The 20,453-nt window shown below is 39.5% G+C and overlaps 1 protein-coding gene across 26 annotated transcripts in view; it reads left to right on the top strand.

Annotated features, from left to right (window-relative positions):
- Positions 1–632: 632 nt before the first annotated feature.
- The window catches only part of LOC110844267 (calcium-activated potassium channel slowpoke), a 65,577-nt gene continuing 45,756 nt past the window's right edge, over positions 633–20,453 (top strand). For 9 of the 26 annotated variants that reach the window (XM_035847325.1, XM_035847327.1, XM_035847317.1 and 6 more), the window contains exons 1-4: positions 636–1,740; positions 2,310–2,372; positions 2,952–3,129; positions 3,191–3,247. In XM_035847325.1, the coding sequence (XP_035703218.1) occupies positions 1,676–1,740; positions 2,310–2,372; positions 2,952–3,129; positions 3,191–3,247 (363 nt within the window). In that variant the 5' untranslated portion in view covers positions 636–1,675. Of the gene's footprint in view, positions 1,741–2,309; positions 2,373–2,951; positions 3,130–3,190; positions 3,248–20,453 lie in introns of all 26 variants that reach the window. The other 17 variants (XM_035847309.1, XM_035847330.1, XM_035847315.1 and 14 more) reach the window with 5 other exon arrangements.

Below are 20,453 nucleotides of genomic sequence, written 5' to 3'. Positions count from 1 at the left end.
CTTCCTTAACTTTTAAAGGACTCGCTTACTTTCCCCAGATATCTCACTCCTCAACTTTCACTCATACATAATCCACTCTACTCTACTTTCACCAACTTCTCTCCACTCTACGTCGTAAGAATATAATTAGAATAATTCCCCGAGTGGTGGTTTGGTTGTCTCCAAAAACAAACCACCACAAACGGAAAACACTGCATAGACGGGAGAATGCGAATTCTCGGTTAATGTGGGGCAGTCGGGTTCACAACCTCACTAGCCAGGTAGTTGGCTCACTCTAATAATCCTAACCTACTACCCGACCATCCACCCACCCACGTCCACGTCCACGTCCACCTGGACATAACCCAGCCAAACTCACCCACCCCGCTTTCCCCAGCATATATACACCTCGTCCGAATCCTGTATGTACTGAACCCAGTATTTTGAGACTGGGGCTGGTACTGCCTTCCAGAACAGGGTGGAGCAAGTTATCCCATTGGTTCCCCCCGTCGTCATGCCAACGTCCCAGGATGAAACACTCGTTTCGATTTTTTTCCTAGAGTATATATTCACCAAGCCAAGTTAAAAGCCTGGTTCGCTCTCTCTCTCTGTTGCCTTTGAACCTCGGTTGTTCCGTCGGGTTTCGGAGTGAACTATTCCTCGGTTGTTGTGGTTCAGTCAGATCATTTCAGAACAGAGCGAGCTCTCTTCTTCAGCTCCTCGTGTCTTTAAATTGCAGAGAGGTCTTAAAACCTCCCGTGTGTTGGTTTCCTCTTCGCCTCAGTCAGACTGCTCTCCTCGCAAAGTTCGGGTTCTTCTACAAGTTTTTCTCAGCGAAACTCTGACTGACTGACTGACACACATTTCCCCACTTTTCGTGTGCTACTACTACTCTCTCGCTCTGCTATGGACTCGCGTTTCTAGTGAGGGAGAGACACGTTCCTCTTATTTCTGCATAGAACAATCTTCTGCAATCTGCAGATTCTTCTTTAAAACAACGTTTTTAAAGCCTGTGACGGATCCCGGCTGGTGTTTGGTCACACGAAAGAAGAGAACTTTTTAAATAAACATTTCTCTCTTAACTAAACCACTTTTTGTTCTTTAAAAGAAAGTTTTTTTTTCTTAATATTTCAAAATAAACATGTGAAATTAACCATTTAATGGCTACTACCACCACCACCACCTGTTATGTATCCGCGATATATTGACATTATCATCCGCGAGTGGGTGGAGGTGGAGGAATAAATTATTATTGTGGTGAAAGTACTTTCTTACAAAACAATGACGTAGCTTTAAGCGTCCGCACAACTCATCAGTACCAGTTCCACTTCTACTACCCAAAATACCCGACCAGTTTGTACCCTATACAGGAAAACTCTTCTATATTGCATGGAAGAGAAAGCAGCAGCCGGACAATGTGTGTGCCTCTTTGGCATTCAGTTGCATGAAAAATTCACCATCTTCTTCCCTCCCAAGAAGAATAATAATCGTGCATAGGTGTGCTTTCTCCTCGTCTTCTTTCCCACCGCCACAAAATGGGTTTATGAACGATTGCTTTCCCCAGGAGGAGGAAATTCTTCTTATCACAAGGAGCAGCTCATCTAACACAAAGTAGGAATATTATTGCGTCGAGACAACATTTTCTTCTCTTTCTCCCTGTACAGCAGGTGGTCAAAGTGGCCTCGACGGGGAAGAAATGTGCGACGAGCCAGTAATTATTAATCCAGATGAAGAAGAATGCTTAAAGGATAGGAAATGGTGGTAAGTTTAATTCTGGTTTGATAAGGTCATCTGCATGAATGCTCTATGTATTTTGTTGATTACGTCAATGTCAATTTTGGGGGTTCAATTTGTATATGCATGAATTTTGAGGAAGGAGCACGAGACGGGATGAATCAGTCATAAATTTCTTGTCGTATCTTATGAGATGCGTGGTTGACAATTGATTGATTAGAATGCCACCGATTTTTGTCATTTGTAAAAAAAAGTTGACAAATTGATCGTATCGATTCGGTTTATATTTTCGAAATACAATGAAAATTTTCTTAAAAATGAGATGAACATTTACTCAAAATACTTATCACAACAATCGTTCATGACTTTTTCATGACATTTCAAACTTAGAAAATTGCTATAAAACAGAACCATGATTAAATTAGGTGTATTCTTCTCTCAAACATTTTTACAGTGACTCATAAGTAACGCGTCAGTTCGGTTTATTTTTTGGGAACACATTTTCTCAAAATATTGATCACAACGAATTTTTATGATTTTGCATTTTAAAATTCCATTAAACAGAGCCACGATTAAATTCGTCCCCATTCTTTCAGGTGCTTTCTCCTCTCAAGCATTTTCACGTTTATCGCTGGTCTCGCAATTGTTCTAATATGGAGGTAAGCGACTTTATTAATTTAACCAATATTTAAACCAACAATTAATTAACCCTTTAACGTGTATGATTAACGACAAGAAAATGCATTAAATCGGGGACAATATAAGTATGTTGTGGTCATGGCACGGGAGGAGAAATTCAGGAGTTTTTAATAAAACTGGAAAAACTGAAAAATCAAAAATTTAACATTGCGTTGTATAGGGAAATATCCAAATTTTTGGGAAGAAAATCTTCAAATTTAGCATTGTGTTGGCATAGGAGAAATCCCTCAAAATTGCAACAAATTTTAGGTCGCGGAGAGAAAATGGTGAAAATCAATGACCTCCTAGAAACGACAATTGTCGTCCTTCCGCGCCATGACCACGATTTTTCAGGACGACTTTAGTCGTACTCCCGAATTAAGCCATTTCTTATGAAACGACTATTGTCGTCGTTACAGTTTAAAGGGTTAAAATTTTGTGAATTTAATCAATTTAGTGAATAACAAATTTAATTACGATAAGATAAAAATAAAGTAAATTAATTAAATCTGCCCCGTGTGGCGTCGAGTTCAATGATCTAATTTTCCCCCTTTTCTTAGGGCTCTGGCCTTTATATGCTGTCGCAAAGGAGGAAACGACTACTCTCCGCCGGGTCAAATGACCGACCCGAAAATGGCCAAGCCCGGAGAGCAAATCGTCCCTGTAGGACCAGTCCAGCCAGGAATGAAACCTGGACGACAGCAACAGCAAGAATTCGAGGCCAGCTTTATGACAGAGGTACGAAAAACAGTTAAAATGACATAAAAACCTATTTTTAATGATCACTCTAAAAAAATAGGCAAAAGATTGGGCCGGAGAGCTCATCAGCGGCCAAACCACGACTGGTCGAATTCTGGTGAGTACCTTGTAACCCTTGCTTTCTCCACGTAGGAGTCATATTTTTCCAAAAGTGTGCCATTTATTGGACACATTTGTCAATTTCTTGCATAAATTCTGCCACTTATTGTGCATATTTGCCAATTTATTGCACACATTCTGCCATTTGTTCCATATGTGCAAACTTATTAACATTACGTCATCCCAATTTTTTAAATCAGCAACAATGCTAATCATAATTATCCTCTTTCGCCAAAACTGTTCCATTTATTTTACACATTCGCCAATTTATTGCATACGGAGATACACATATTGTGCAAATTTATTGGCATCACTCCATCCCAATTTTTTGCATCATCAGAAATACGCAATCATAATTATCTTCTAACGCTCAAACACAATTTACCCCTTATAAATCCAAATTCACCCTGAAAATGCCTATAACCAAATCCAATATCGGCAAACGGAACACTTTCCTTTCTCCCAAATTGGACCACCTTTGGCACACCGTTCCCATAAATCACTCTCTGGCCGAAAGGGAGCCATAAAATTAAACGGACTTGAGATGATCAAATGAAACAAAAGTTTTCAACTCGGTCGGGCTAAAAATAAGTATTTGTACACTCCACACAAATACATAATCTACCACACAATTCTGCATATAAGGGACATTTTGAGAGAAAGTTTACCCCATAAAAACTGACTTGGCTATAAAATGATTTCCTAAAAGAATAGAAACACAAATAATTGAGTACACGGTGTATTTCCTCGTTTTAAATTATTTATGCAGTTATTGAATCATTTATAATCTCCTAAAGTCAGTCAACTCAAGTCAACATACCTATTTGTACACTCAAAATAAGGTAGTAATGAATCATTACCATGCTGAATGACTATGTGTCTCTACCACGTCGGTTACGATTTGTCGTAGAGATGGTAATAATAAATTCAGGGAAATTCAAATTCATTACCAAATATTAAGGAAGTGAATACCATTATGTATTAAAGTTGAATTTCCCTGAACTTATTATTACCATTTCCACGACAAATCGTAACCGACGTGGTAGAGACACATAGTCATTCAGCATGGTAATGATTCATTACTACCTTATTTTGAGTGTATTAATTTCCAGTAATAAATATACTCCAAAGTGGAAAGTTGTACGCTTATCATCCGCCATCTAACAAACAAAGATTACGTAACGTAACGTTCTGTGTATAAAACTAAGAAGAAATTACCGTCGTGCTTAAACGGTTATTAATTATATACTCGGAAGTCTGGGAATAATTATAGTTTTATGTGCTAAATAGCCTAACGTCCACCTTGTTACATATTCTAAAATGCATACATTTTCAGGATCAGATTTCATGTAGCTACTCACACTTAAATTATATTTAAGCGAGTACATGAAGATTTGCACTTTGTATTAAATCCACTGCTAAATGTGCACCAAAGTTAAGGTAGATATCAAGAAAAGCTGAATTGTGCACAGTGGTCGCGGAAGCTGTGGGGACATTAACATTGTAGGATAGGGGAGGGACGGGTTTATATAAGATGGGGAGATGATGCGGACATCGAACAACCGTGGGGACATTGTTCCCCTGTCCGCGGCCACTGATTGTGCCAACTCGTGTGCCAATTATTGCATGTCTCCAAGAAATTCGCTCCTGTTGGCAGAAGAAACGACGGTCGGAAACTCGTGCACAATTCTGATTCGAAACTTCCCCAATCGCTTTTATCTTTATCTCGGATCTGTAAACGGTCCGTGTTATTATATTCATAATAATCCCGACCAGTCCGAGGAGTCAATTTCGCTCGGGCCGACCGACCTACTTTCTTTCATTGCCTCCTCTTTCGTCATCACCGTCATCATCATCAGGATACTATAAAAGACGAGCATTATTTATATGACTTACGTACAAGGGAGGTTCATCAGCGAATGCTGTCAGATTTTGGGTGAATTAGTGTGAATCGATGGCAAATTTAGTTAGTATGAAATTTGAGAAAGACACGATCTCCCAATGGGCACGTTTGGCCGAGATATTTGCATCCGAAGAGGAGAAAATGCGCCGTAAAGTCGACAAATTTGACACTTTCTAAATTTACCGCGCGCTTTCTCCTCTTCGGATGCAAATATCTCGGCCAAACGTGCCCATTGGGAGATCGGGTCTTTCGCAAATTTCATCCTAATTAAATTTGTCATCGATTGACACTAGTTACCCAAAATCTGAGAGCATCAACTCTGAGACCTCCCTTGTTAGAACTGACTTGACCATCCATTTCCATCCATTTTACTTTCTCAGCCCAATTTCTCCCTCTAATAAATCCATAATCTTGCCACGGCCATCATACTTTGCCAAACTATTATTCGCAACAAAGGTCACATGTTTTTGTTGTCTTTGTGTAGCAAATAAATGGCCACATTACAGGAAGTAATTAAATCCATTGTTTGCCAGATGCATACATTCAAATTCTTATTTCTGTCCTTGTCAGTAAACAAAAAGTAAGCATTGTCCCGAATTTATGTGATATTTACAATGTTAAAATGCATCATTTTGCAAATTACAGACAGAACCTCTTTGTAAATAAGAAGTAAGCATTGTGCCGAATTTATACGTATTTACAATGTCAAAATACATCATTTTCCCCTCACAAACACAAAGTTTACTGCAAATTTAACTTCCATCATTACTTTTCCTTCCTATTAAATAGTTTACACAAAGAAAGAAAGCGCAATTGTCATTTTTATTGTAAGAATGGATGAATATTTACAATACGACAAAACTCTCGTAAAACTCGGGATCCAAAAGTTTACGAACGTCCTTTGTTCTGTGTATGTCGTGATTTCGCAATATTAACCGAGCAAAGATAAGAAGTCAGATTGGGACAAAGTCTTGTATGTATACGAGACGTGTCTCTCCTCCCCTCCATCCATAACGAACTTACTTGTGCACTGTGTTATTCTACATGCCATTCGATAAATCGTAGAAAAGGGGGCATAGCTCGTGTTCAACTTTTTGTATGTACAATAAACTAATGATGAGTTTATTGCTGCTATCTCGCAGGATTTAGCTATAAATCCATACGAGAAAAGTTAATTATTGCTTTTTCACCCGGTTTTGATAACATCTTTTCATAATATTTTCTCCATGGTGGTTCAGAGTTGACTAGTAGAACGCGGCGTGTCTTATCATTCGTATGGATGAGCGAGAGGCTTTGTTCTCATAAATAAATGGTGGGAAACGAATGTATCAAAGTAGCTTCAGTCTCACTTCACCCCTACCAGCGCAGGAAATTCACTATATGCAATTTCAAGAAAAATCTCATTTTGCCCCGACCACACCTTTTGACTAGTGGGGGTGGTCCGATTGGTTGCTCCCCTTGGGGTCGCATGTATGATGCCGCAAGTCGATTTCGATTATATCGATCCGTTCTCCCGTTATCTTGCTGACGGACAAAGTAACGGACAGACAGACGGACGAAGTCTTCACATTAAGTAGCTGAATTAATAATCTGGAAGAAAAGAGAGGAGCATTGCATTCTGATCCGATCCTGGTATCTTCTTTCATTATCTTATTATCCAGACGGACACCGTGAAGAATTAGCTCCAGTTGATCTCTGACTAGTTTCAGATTCCAACAAGGAGATCAAGACTAACTCTTGTGGGAGTTGTATTTGTTTCCCTCATAAAGTTTTGTACGTAGCAACCAGTGGCCGCGGAAGCCGTGGGGGCATTAACATTGTAGGCTAGGGGAGGGAGGGGTTTATATAAGATGGAGACATCGAACAAGCGTGGGGGCATTATCCCTCTGTCCCCACCCTTCCGCGGCCACTGTTCGCCGTTTTTTCACAGCCCAACGGCGACATCGATACTCCGGGTGCATTGTCTAGTGTGTAAAAAAAAAGGTTGTAAAATTATGTCGCGAGGAATCTTCCGTTTCTCTTTCGTTCTTGTAAAAGTTTTCGTTGGTGATCTCATCCTCCTCTTGATTGTGTACTCTGCGAGAAATTCCGGTGTATTGTGTACATACTGCAGCTCCTTGTCGTGTTTATTATGTTTTTCTTCTTACTTTTCGAGTCTAGTCACTGTATGTACATATGCATGTGTTAATGTTAATGTATGTACAGACGATGGGCGTAAGTATTTTGCGAGTGCATTGAATGAAGGAGGTACGTACGTATCAGAAAGTAGAGATAACATTGCAATGACGGAACAACTCTGAGGTGCAGGGTTTCATTTATTGCGGGTTGCTGCATTTCTTGCAGTCTAAAGCAAGGAATGGGAGAAATACGCGGTGCAAGAAACTGAGAGAAAGTGCGAGAAATATGCGCCATCTAGCCACGCGCCGTATGATGTATAGCGCCGGAGCGTAGTTTCTAGAGCCTTGCATTTCTTGCAGGTCAAAATATGTGGCTGCTGAGTGAACTACATGGGGCTTATCCATATATTACGTCATCAAAAATTCTCGATTTTATCACCCACCCACCCAACGTAAACATTAAGGGATAGGGAATTTTAACATGGGAAAGATAGGAAGACCAAAACCACCCACCCACTAAAATGATGACGTAATATATGGACGTTCCCATGTAAGAAATAACGGGGAGAAAGTGGGTTTTTGCAGGTAAATATTTTGACCTGCAGGAAATTTAAGGTGCAAGAAACTATGTCCCGCCGCTAAACTTCATACAGCGCGTTGCTAGTTGGGACTTATTTATTGCACTTTTTTGCACCTTGCATTTCTGCCGATTCTTCCTTTTCGGTGTAAAAAATAATGTAATTGTCAAATCTGCAAGAAATTTAGCAAATCTGCAAGAAATTTAGCAAATCTGCACGAAAAATCTGTAAAAATCAAAAATCTTATATCTAAAATTTTAAATCTGTAAGAAACGAAACCCTGCTTGCATCCGACCCGAAACACTGCTTCTGTTATGTCGCTTGGTGGGCTGGGTTTCTGCCAAGATTCTGGAGAGCTCCGAACTAAAGTACACAACAAGATGATGTCGAGAGAGAGACACACTTCCTTCCGCTATCTCTTCCATTACGTTACATTACAATAAATCCGCCAAGAGATATTGTACCGCAGGATGGTAAACGTGAGGAAAGGAATTCTCAATCTCGACAAATATCTGTAACAACAATTTAATTCCAGTCGTGGTGTCCTGGTGTGGTGTGGAAGGCAGCATAAGGCGACGAGCAGTGACTGCGTATACGTAACTGTGTGTGGGGACAGAGGGGCAATGTCCCCACGGTTGTTCGATGTCCTGATCATCTACCCATCTTATATAAACCACTCCCTCCCCTATCTTACAATGTAAATGTCCCCCAATGTCCCCACAGCTTCCGCGGCCACTGACGACGAGCGACACACGATGCGAGGGAGCAATGCCAAGGATGCGAAAGACGACAAGGAGAAGATGTCAGGCAGAGATTTAAACTCTGTTTACTGGAATTTCAAGAAGTAGCGAAAAGTAGCTAGACTTCCCACGCAAAATGTATGATTATTTAAGAAATAGAATTGATATATGGGATTTATAGTTGCATAAGTACTACTTCGGGGTTTCCTTTCTTGCGGGTTTGCTAAATACATTTTTTTGCAAATCTTTATATTTGCGTGACGAAGATGACTGTGGATAACTGAAAGCTAACAAGTTTTCAACAAATAAAATATTAGCACAGAGATGTCTATTAACATCTCTTGCAGTGGAAAGCAAGAAACGCGAGGTGCAAGGAACTGGGAGAAAGCGCAAGAAATATGCGCCATCTAGCCACTCGCGGTATGAAATATAGCGGATTTAGTTTCTCGCACCTTGCATGTCTTGCAGGTCAAAATATATACCTGCAAGAAACCACTTTGTCCCCGTTATTTCTTGCAAGCGGTAACTTTCACACGAATCACCAAAATATTTGTTCCAAATATTATTCTAATTTCACATTTTATTACACCGCCCACCCTTTATATTTACAACTCAAAATAATAATTGGAAAGGAGTGAAAGCAGAGAAATCAAGTCCCTCTCAGGGAATAAAACCGGATACTGTAGATATTTTGGTTGGACGGCTTTCTCTCCATTTGTCACTTTCAATCCTACTTTGCAACAAAGGCAGTCGTGGACCGGACTCGCCAAATATTTCGGTGGCGGATCGATAGAAAATATATAATATTTTGTAGTAGGACAAGTAACATCCAGTCGAGTGGATCATCCGTGTTCAACATTTGTGACCGACATCAAATTCATCAGTGGCCGCGGAGGCTGTGGGGACATCTGGGGACATTAACATTGTAGGATAAAGGGAGGAAGGGGTTTATATAAGATGGGGAGATGATGCGGACATTGAACAACTGTGGGGACATTGCCCCTCTGTTCTTCCGCGGCCACTGAAATTCGTTCTGCTCACCCGACCAATTCCATTGTTCTACTCCGAGCTAATTTTGTTACACAAGTTGTTAAATGCAAATCAGAAAGTTATGAAGGTGTAAAATCATCTACGTTTAAACATCCAAAATGGATTTTGCTTTTGATTGGAGTCTTCTTCATACTAAAATATCTGTAAATTACGACGTAAAATATTCAATATTTCGTGGTTATAAATTTCCACTGGGTTTCCAAATTTCTAATTATCCACGAATTAATGAGGGGCACTCCGTCTGATGCTTGATTACTGAATTATAAATTATTTGGCTACGTTTAAATATCCAAAGTGGATCAGAAGTCGGGGGGACATAAGGAAAAATTAGCATTGTGTGATAGGAGGAGTGGTTTATTAACATGGGAAAGATAGGATTTTACTGAATTTTATGGGGGAATCATGTCCCCCTGTCCCCCCGCCACTGTTTGACTGGACACCCTTCATACTAAAATAAACCACGACGTAAAACATTCAAAATTTCGTGATTATAAATTTTCACTGGATTTTAAAATTTCCACGAATTGACGAAGGACATAATCCATCCATCTGCTGCATGATTATTGAATTATAAATTATTAGGTAACACATGTGAAGCCTTGTGGTTGGTTAGCGAATTGTGTAATGTGATGTCATGTCATTACTCTTCCGAAATAACAGAGCGGCTGCAAACTTGGATAGTGGAAAAAAAGAGGTAAAACTTTACGCCCAGGTTATTCATTCATTCATTCATCCATCCGCCACACACACGAAATTGCATTCCATCAGCAGCTAGCATTCCCTCGTATCAAATTTATGAGAGAGAGAAAGCACCCACATAGAGACGAGAGAAAGTCTCAAGAAGTGAAGTTATGGTGATATATCGTGATTGCCCTATATTTTACCTTAATGACACAACCAGTGTAAATGTCAGGCTGAGTTATTTAGGTTGTCGATTATGTTTGGTTACGTAATTGTCATATTCTCTCATTCTCACGGCGAAAATTGCTTGTAGTCATCTTGACTGAGGGATTTGGAGCCTAAATATTTTTTACCAGGTCCAATTTTAGTCTGAAAGTCCAATTTTAACCTACAAATACGCCTTTCATCTTCATCCCGGTATTTAAGGGGATTTTGTATAATAGTAGATTTCTTACTACATATAAGCGTCAACATTCTCGCTCTAGTGGCCGCGGAAGCTGTGGGGACATTAACATTGTAGGATGGTGGAGGGAGGGGTTCAAATAAGATGGGGAGATGATGCGGACATCGAATAACCGTGGGGACATTGTTCCCACACTTCCGCGGCCACTGATTCGCTCGCCCATACATAAATTCCTTTTGAGGAATTTTACCAAAACCTGCTTCACATCTTTTATTGATTCTTTTCACATCCAAAGTAATCCTCCCGTGAGGTGTGTGGTACTTGGTGAAAGCGAAATAATAATGTATCTATTCGCATCTCTGGAACACAATTACATACGTGAACACTCTTAGAAATCCGGTAGTAAAATGATACCAGGTGGTATTAATATATGACTCTACCAAAGATGTGTTGAAAAGTAATACCTCGGTATTAAAATTTTACCACATTGGGGGCAAATTTTTAAGGTTCGGTATAATTTGTATACCACACGGTAGCAACTTTAATACCGAGAAACCAATATACACCAGATTTTTAACAGTGTATCTACATAACTACCCGCATCCGTATTGTGGTCTGGTCCACATAAAAGAAACAATTTCCTGGCCTGACAAACACCGAAATTTAAACCAATCTGGAAATAAAAGAGACCTTTTCATTTCTTGATGCGAAACTCAATCCAGGTGGGACTACGAATTGCAACTTTCCAGATCTACGGTAATTGTATGGATACACACACACACATGCAAACAAACTCCTACGTTGGCCTTGGATTTCTCAAACTACTGGACCAAACTCTAACCAAGTTTACTTTCACTGCTGAGCTGACGACGACGAATATTGGATTTAATCGCAGAGTGAAAGTCAAGCTGGAGACCAGCAACTTTCATTCAACGAAAGACGTACGTACGTAGACGGTTCATATTCCATTAACGGAGGAGAAAGTGTTGTTCTTAGTGATGGTGGTGGTGGTCAGGGACGGCGGAAGTGGGGGACAAGGGGGATATTGTTCCTCCAGAAGTATTATATAAGCTCCTTTTCCTTTCATCTCACAATACTAATGTCCCCAAATGTCCCCCCACATTCTGCCGCCACTGATGGTGGTGGTGAAATGGCAGACTCATTGCGAGTTACCTACTTGAGATAAGGTGAAAGTAGAAGACAGTGGCCGCGGATGCGTGGGGACAGAGAGACAATGTCCCCACGGTTATTCTAAGTCCCCATCATCTCCCCATCTTATATAAACCCCTCCCTTCCCTATCCTACAAGGCTAATGTCCCCACACCTTCCGCGGCCACTGCTGGTAGAAAGCAGCATATGAATGTTCTAGTCTGGGTGCGCACATACAAGTACAACTTAAAGATAACCTTTGCTGACGTCATTGGTCCAGAAATCGCAATTTCACTCCATGTAAACTCATACCAAAGTGTGGGACCAGACCCATCTCGGCAAGGAGGCTAGATATTCATGAGCAGCATCAACTTCTTTCCTAAAAACCTTGGTTTTTCGTGTCCTTGTCGCACTTCTTAATGGATCATAGCCTTGTGTAGTAAGTAATGAATGAAACAGTTTATTTGACCGTTTACATATTTTAGTAGAAAATGTGCGGGTATTTATATTCGTCCATTTTTTTCGCTACTACATACGCGTAGTAAAAGTAATAGTAAACACGATTCCATCGTTTTTTTAAATGAGCCTAGTTCTGGATAATGAACTGGACGTGGACGATGGTACATACTCATGTCTTTTTGTAATGCGAGGAGAAAGTCAGTCAGTGACTGACACTCAAAGAACAATGGAATGAATAGCCTGCAAACGTCCACATTTAATACGGCAGCCAACATACCATACCTACCACCACTTTTGGCGAGATGAACCAAGTCAAATGTCGGATCGGATTTTCTCTCGCCTGGTAGAATTCCGCCTGTTTTCCAGTCTTTTTTTAAGTTCAAGTCCAATCCAGACCGAGAACTTGACATGGCTGCTTAGCTTTCTCTTTCTAATGCGTACTCGGACATAAATCCTGCTCAATTCGTTGTTCCGATTTGAAATATTTTTACGTCTTGTGAAGACCGACTTTTGTTCTTAAACAGTGACCGCGGAAGGGTGTGGACAGAGGGACAATGTCCCCACGGTTGTTCGATGTCCGCATCATCTCCCCATCTTATATAAACCCCTCCCTCCCCTATCCTACAATGGTAATGTCCCCCACACATTTCGGGGTCACTGTTCTTAAATACAATGGTAAAAATCAAACCACGGATAAATAAGAATGTACTGCCCAAATGATGATATGCTGCCGACTTTCTCTCACTGGGAAGAAAATGAAAGTAGCCCTGGAAATAAATCCTGTTCAATAAATCCTTTCTTCAGCAGGTGCTTGAGGTTAGAAAAAAACGGAGGGTCGGACAGAAAAAAAACTTATTTAGCTCTGCGAGGGTACATACATTGAAATGGATCTCTGCGTGAAATCGGACCAAATATACGTCCCAGCATCGCATACATAGTTTCTCCCACGGAGTTGTTGTCCGAGAGGGAAATCCTCTCGACAAAGGAATCCTCTTCATTCAGTCAGTCAGATAAATGCCTTATTAGTTTATTTTTGGGACTCAAACAGAGCACATAAAAAAGTTTCGGGGTTGCAAGACTTTCTCTTTTTCTTTTTGAGCAATATATCATTCCGAATGGGATGTTATGTTAGAGGAAGGCGGACGGGCAGACATCGGCGACGGAAACTGGGGGACGTATTTTTCCCATGTTAATAAGTTTCTTTACCTCCTATACCACAATGTTAATGTTCCCCCAACTTCCGCCGCCAATGCAGACAGAGTTTGTCTAATGGTTCTCGAGGCAAATTATTTTTTGTTTGTTTGTTTCTTTTCATTTCTTCGTGATTAAGGAGAGAAAGTGAAAAAAATCAGTAAATTAAACCTCGAGCAGATTAAAAATCCTGATTGCCTGACGAGCATAAAACTTTCCTCGTGCAGATATAGTCGATGTACTTTGCATTTTATAATTAGACCCAATTCTGCACAAGAAACACATTCAAAAAAGGGTCTAAATTTAATGGACAGACCATAAACTAACTTTACGAATTGTTAATTCATGCAATTAGACGTTCCCAAAATTAAAATGTTGCTAAACTCCACCATATAACTTTTATGTATATTGATTTTTTCCAATTTGGAAAGCTATTTGTTCGATAAGTCGACTATATTTGAGATTGAACTGCGCTAAAAACACTTATTCAATCAACCGTCATCAATCATTAAAACAACACAACATCAGAAGCAGCCTGGTCGAAATAACCACTTAGTTTTCCACGAATCTAAAGTGCTTGTTTTTCCCGCTTAGTCAAGCATACAGAAAAAGGAGAGAAAGCAATCCTGAAAATTGTTTTCAGATTTATTCTTGCTTTCTCCAGAATTTTTACCTCGCCTGAAAAAATGTTGGCTAGTAGAAAACTAAGCAACTCACAATTAAGCTCTCCCAACTGATGCTCTCCACTTTTAAGAAAATTAGTGTAAATCCATGACAAACTTAGTAATATGAAATTTGGCAAAGAGACGACCCCTTAATGGGCACTTTTGGTAGAGATATTTGCATCCGAAGAGGAGAAAGTGCACAATAAATTTGGAAGCTGTAAAATTTTTAAACTTTAGGTCGCGCTTTCTCCTCTTCGGATGCAAATATCTCTGTCAAACGTGCCCATTTTGAGATCGTGTCTTTCGCAAATTTCATACTAATTAAATTTGTGACCAATTGCAACTAATTTGCCAAAAATCAGAGAGCACCCGCTGGGACACCTCCATTGTAAGTTAACTCACCAGCTAAAAGGGCTTTTTACTAGGAAAGTGTAAATTCGGATGAAAACATCCAACTCAGTTTTACTTTTTGGGTAATTTAATCCTAACTGGATGCGACACACGCTTAACGAAGGTTTGGCACGAATATGTACTTATCTAAATATGCAATGAAAGCCTAAAACGTCGCTCGTATAACTTTTTCACGTAAAAAATACGATGCAATTGTATCAAGGCATTTAAATAAAAAACGGCTCGTGCTCTTATTGCGGAAGGCAGGAGACATTTAATTCAGCGTGACTGGACTTCCGTGGTGGCGACTAATTTGATACGGTTGGTTCAATCGATCTGATTTCTGCAGCGGTGTCCTCGTTAGATAGCTAGCTACCAGTGGCCGCGGAAGGTGTGGGGACATCGGGGGACATTGCCATTGTAGGATAGGGGAAGGAGGGGTATGTAAAAGATAGGCAGATTATTCGAACAACCGTGTGGGGACATTGTCCCTTTGTCGGCACCCTTCCGCGGCCACTGATACCTGCGAAACCCCTTATTGATTTTTTTTAACTCGCATTACCAACAAAATCTCACCACCCTTCCGCGGCCACTGATGCATACTTGCGAAACCCCTTATTGAATTTTTTAGCTTGTGTTACCCACAAAACCGAAAATGCCCGGTTTGACCTTGGGGTTGATTTGGAGTTCCACACATCGATATTACAGGCAGGTTAAATTGAGTCGTACAAATACCTTCACATTACATGCATGACCACAAAATTGCGACACACACACAACATCAATAGCTTCCTTCCAATTGGACGTTCACGAATAAAAAGAAGGATGTATGCATTCCACATGAAAGGCCGAAATTATAGTAATTAGTGACAAGCTTGATAAAATAGATGGCCAAAACGGAATGGGAGGAGTCCCCCCAATTTCTGTCTGTATTCATGCAATAAATACAGCGATTAAAACTTGAACGTTTAGAAAGTTGAGTTCAAAATTGTGAAAGTAATGTCTTTAAAGCTAAAACTGAGTAGAAAAATATGTTGTTTTTTTTCTGAAGCGATAAAATGCGCACGAATATTTTTAATTATACGTTCAGAAACTTTGGATTTAAATTGTGAAAATAAAGCCTGTTTTAAATCGAAACCGAGTAGGAAAACATGATAATAAAATTGACCCGAATATTTTTACACTTTCCTTTGTATACCTAGTTGAAATTGGGAAAGTTAATTTACAGCGAATGAACAAAATATGGTATCTACAGTGAAATTATTTGTGCTAGTCACCTCATTTGCATATTCAACATAGAATCCCGTATCGATGAAGATGGGCATAGTGAGATTTATGTATGCAAATTATTTAAGTGACACGCACAAATAATTCTTACATATTTCCTTTTGTTTCATTTAATCGGTAAAATTAAAGGTGGATAAAAATTCATGGGATGCCATGTTAAAAAGTAAAATTTGAGGTTCCGAACCTCACAAATATATTTTTTCCTATCGAAAGTGAAACATTAGTTGGCTGATAGATCGGTGCTTCGACAACTCCTCCAGAAGAGTAATCCGATCTCGTCCAGAATTCGATTTCCCAAGTTTTCGCCCAGCGTACTGTAAATGATGCGGGATACGAATGTATGTACAGTGTATCCGACATGGCACCATAACTCTCCTCCAACAGTGGCCGCGGAAGCTGTGGGGACATTAACATTGTAGGATGGGGGGAGGGAGGGATTTATATAAGATGGGGAGATGATGGGGACATAGAATAACCGTGGGGACATTGTCCCTCTGTCCCCTCCCTTCCGCGGCCACTGCATAAAAGTAGTATGTTATGCTTTTACAAGTAATCAGTGGCCACGGAAGCTGTGGGGACATCGGGGGACATTAACATTGTGGGATAGGGGACGGAGAGGTTTATATAAAATGGGGAGATGATGGGGACATCGAATAACCGTGGGGACATTGTCCCTCTGTGTCCACACCCTTCCGCGGCCACTGCTTTCCGATCTACTCAACTTTTTTTCTTTCCTGGCTCAAGTCGAAAATCCACAGAGGCTTCATTTTGGCAGTGCCAAGAGAAGTAAGTAATGCAAACCCTGGCCAAAATATAGGAGAACTTTTATTCATGTAAACTCCAGCTTTTTTTCAAACATTTTTTACGTGTAAAGTTTTCCCAGTTTTATCCCATTAATCGAATAAAAGACACATTTTGAGATAAAAATCGATCCATGTGGATCATGAACCATTTGTTAATCGGATTATTCCACTCATTTGTTAATGAAGGTTGAAAGTAGCAAATATGCAAATATACATAGAAGAACTTTAAATATGCGTGTATGTAAACTGTAACTCCAGCATTTTCAAGTATTTTTACATTTTTTGTAAAGTTTTGAAATATTTTGTTTACGTACATGTAAAGTTTTATCTCCATTAGTCGAATAAAATACACATTTTGAGATAAATCGATCCATTTAGATCAAGAACCATTTTTGAATCGGATTTATTTCATTCATTTGTTAATGAAATACGAAGTAGCAAATATGCAAATATTTGCAAGAAATTTAAACATATTTGTAAACTCCAACTCCAGTTTTTTCAAGCGTTTTTTTAGATTTAAAGTTTTATCTCATTATTCGAATCCAAGACATTTTTAGATAAAAAAATCGATCCATGTGGATCAAGAACCATTTTTTAATCGGATTATTTCATTTGGCATTGAAAGTTGAAAGTAGCAAATGTGTTTAATTTATTTTTTAAAAGTGCACTATTTTGGTACCCAATCAATACAACGAAGGATTAAATATTCGCCTCATTATACGAACCAAACTCCTAAAAACTATTCAATATTTTCGTGTGTAAAAGGTTATGTACATACATAAAAAATAGAAAAAGAAGCCAATAATCGATAACTTTTATTGATTAAGGTTCCATCAAAAAGGGGAATAAGACACCGATCGTGGTACTATTTTTGCTTGTGTGGTATAGTATAAACTACATGGTGACAACGTTTCCTGGGGTCTATGCAGTGGCCGCGGAAGGGTGCGGACAGAGGGACAATGTCCCCACGGTTGTTCAATGTCCCCATAATTATCTCCCCATCTTACATAAACCCCTCCCTCCCCTATTTTACAATGTTCATGTCCCCACACGTCCCCACGGCTGAACTGGTACCGCATATTGACTGAAATTCGCCACCCGGATTAATTATTAATCACATATCGACCCGAGCTTTCCTTTCCTGCTTAAACGGAGGGTGCACTTTCTAAAAGATGTATTTTATTCATAACACGAAGCGCATGATGCAATGAATTTTGCAGTAAAAATCTGCCGGTTGCCTCATTACACATAAATGGACATTTTTATTGTGGCAATAACCAACAAATTCGAGTTGTAATACTACATCGGAAATCGGATAAGATAAGAATACCGTGCGATTATGGGGGGGGATGTGATGTATGCAAAAAGATATAATTAGCTACACGAGTAAAATGGAAAAGGACAAAACGTTTTGAAGGATATGTACGTAACACGGGGCGATTTTTGTAATTGGAAACCATTTATGTGAGGATTCAAGTTGTGTCACGTCATGTGTAAAAAAAGTTTAATGGTCATACATAAGTACAAAACGTAAATTATTATTATGCTCAATGCCAGGATACATAATAGCTTTGATTATAGTTATGTACGGATATGCAGTGGCCGCGGAAGGGTGGGGACAGAGAGGGACAATGGTTATTCGATGTCCACATCTTCTGTGCATGTTATAGAAACCCCTCCCTGATCCTTCAATGTTAATGTCCCCATATGTCCCCACGGCTTCCGCGTCCACTGTACGTACGTAAATATGTGGTCACATTGTCACGATAAGTATATAGCGGAAGGGATAAATAAATGACTCAAAGTTGAAGGAAGATGATTACATGGTCCGCTTTTCTCTCTCCGAATTGTGTCACTGCTTGTCACATCGGGAATTTTGAGGAAAATGTAGATTGACGAGGTTGATTATGAAAATGTCGACGTGGCACTTTCCCGTCCGTCTCGGCTAAACGGAGAAATATTCAATTTTCGCCACTTACTTCCTTCACTTTCAATCAATTCTTCAGACTGAGATGATCACAAAGATGCCAAGTTGTAAGGACAAAAGGAAAGGAACATGATTTAAAGGTCACATCATAACCAGAAAGCATCTGGGTTATGGTGGTGGTGGTTTTGGTAAAGTAGTAGGTGGCAATTTATTCGTTTAGTAACTAAGAATGGAGGTCTCCCAGCGGGTGCTCTCCGATTTTTGAGCAAATTAGTGCCAATCGATCCCAAATTTAATTAGTGTGAAATTTGCGACAGACACGATCTCTCAATGGGCACGTTTGGCAAAGATATTTGCATACGAAGAGGAGAAAGCGCCAAGTAAAGTTGACAAATATTACACTATTCAAATTTACCGCGCATTTTCTCCTCTTCGGATGCAAATATCTCTGCCAAACGTGCCCATTGGGAGATCGTGTCTTTCGCAAATTTCATACTAACTAAATTTGCAAATTAGTTGACACCAAGTTGCTCAAAATCGGAGAGCACCCGCTGGGAGACCTCCCTTGAAAGTAAAGCCTATCACAATATGTTCCTAATTTCAGTCAATATCCGTAAAATTGACGGTTTTTGGCAAAAGTAATCAGAAACAAAATGAATCCTAGGAGTTATTCGGGCATACATAATTCAAAATTATATTGGAATCTATTGGATTTATGTAAATACGGGAGAAAGTTTTAGCCACGGCGGAAACAAATTTAGTCTTGAATTGAATTTTTCCATGGGAACCTGAGAAAGTGAAAAGAAGATGAAAAATGAAGTAATACACGTCCATCAGCGGGGTTCCTTTCTCTCAAAGTCGGAACTCAGTGGCCGCGGAAGCGTGGGTGTGGACAGAGGGGCAATGTCCCCACGGTTATTCAATGTCCCCATCATACATAAACCCATCTCTCCCCCCATCCTACAATGTTAATGTCCCCTCATGTCCCCACACCTTCCGCGGCCACTGCCTGTCTCAACTGCTAGACAAAAATGAACGTGGCCTGAAATAATCAAATTTCCTAAACTCGATCTAGTTCAAGAACCCCGACGGTTTTTTCCTCCTCCAAAATTGATTTGTCCCTCTGAAACAAAAAAAAAATATTAAAATTTTCCCTATTTATTTATAAGCCGGAGTAGTAAATACGTTTTAATTTGAACTTGAGTAAACACAATTTGTGCACAAACAAGCATTTCGACATGTTTATTTCGTTCGTTTATTGACAATCCTCCTTCGAAACGAGGATCGATTCTTAATTTGAAAGGGTGCATTGTATCGTATCGTATTTGCTTTTAGAAAATGTGACCCCTCTAAAAACGTAATCATTTATTATTTATTGTCCTTGATTATGTTTACCCGGTACAATTCTTACAATTTTATATACACGTTACCATTTTTACCATGAATTTTATGCTTTTACCGGTTCGCGAAACACCTGCGTAAGGCTAGATTAGATTGAGTATGCAAGATAAGAATCAGGATACGGAAGGGTCTCAAAATATGACGGATTATTAATTTCCTGCCGTTCGTATAGCGTGTGTTTCAGGAAACTCAATTTTTTTCCATTGAAATTAAAACCAAACAAATAGAGGTACATGATTCGGCTCATTAATAAATGCAATTTATCACGTGCAAATAAACGCGTATGGAGGAACCATTGGTTTTTTTGTTACATTTTGAATTATCCCTTCCTATCAATGATTCACCTCATTTTCTATGTAAATGCAAATATCTGTCACGTGCAAATAAATGTGTACACGTGGATCGCTGGTTTTGTTACATACATTTTGAATAATACGTTCCCATCAGATAAAAAGGACAA

Source organism: Folsomia candida, unplaced genomic scaffold, assembly GCF_002217175.1.
Source record: "Folsomia candida strain VU population unplaced genomic scaffold, ASM221717v1 Fcan01_Sc002, whole genome shotgun sequence".
In the NCBI taxonomy this organism is placed as follows: domain Eukaryota; kingdom Metazoa; phylum Arthropoda; class Collembola; order Entomobryomorpha; family Isotomidae; genus Folsomia; species Folsomia candida.
Note: the sequence above shows the minus strand (reverse complement) of the source record. Positions and strands in the feature narration are given on the sequence as shown.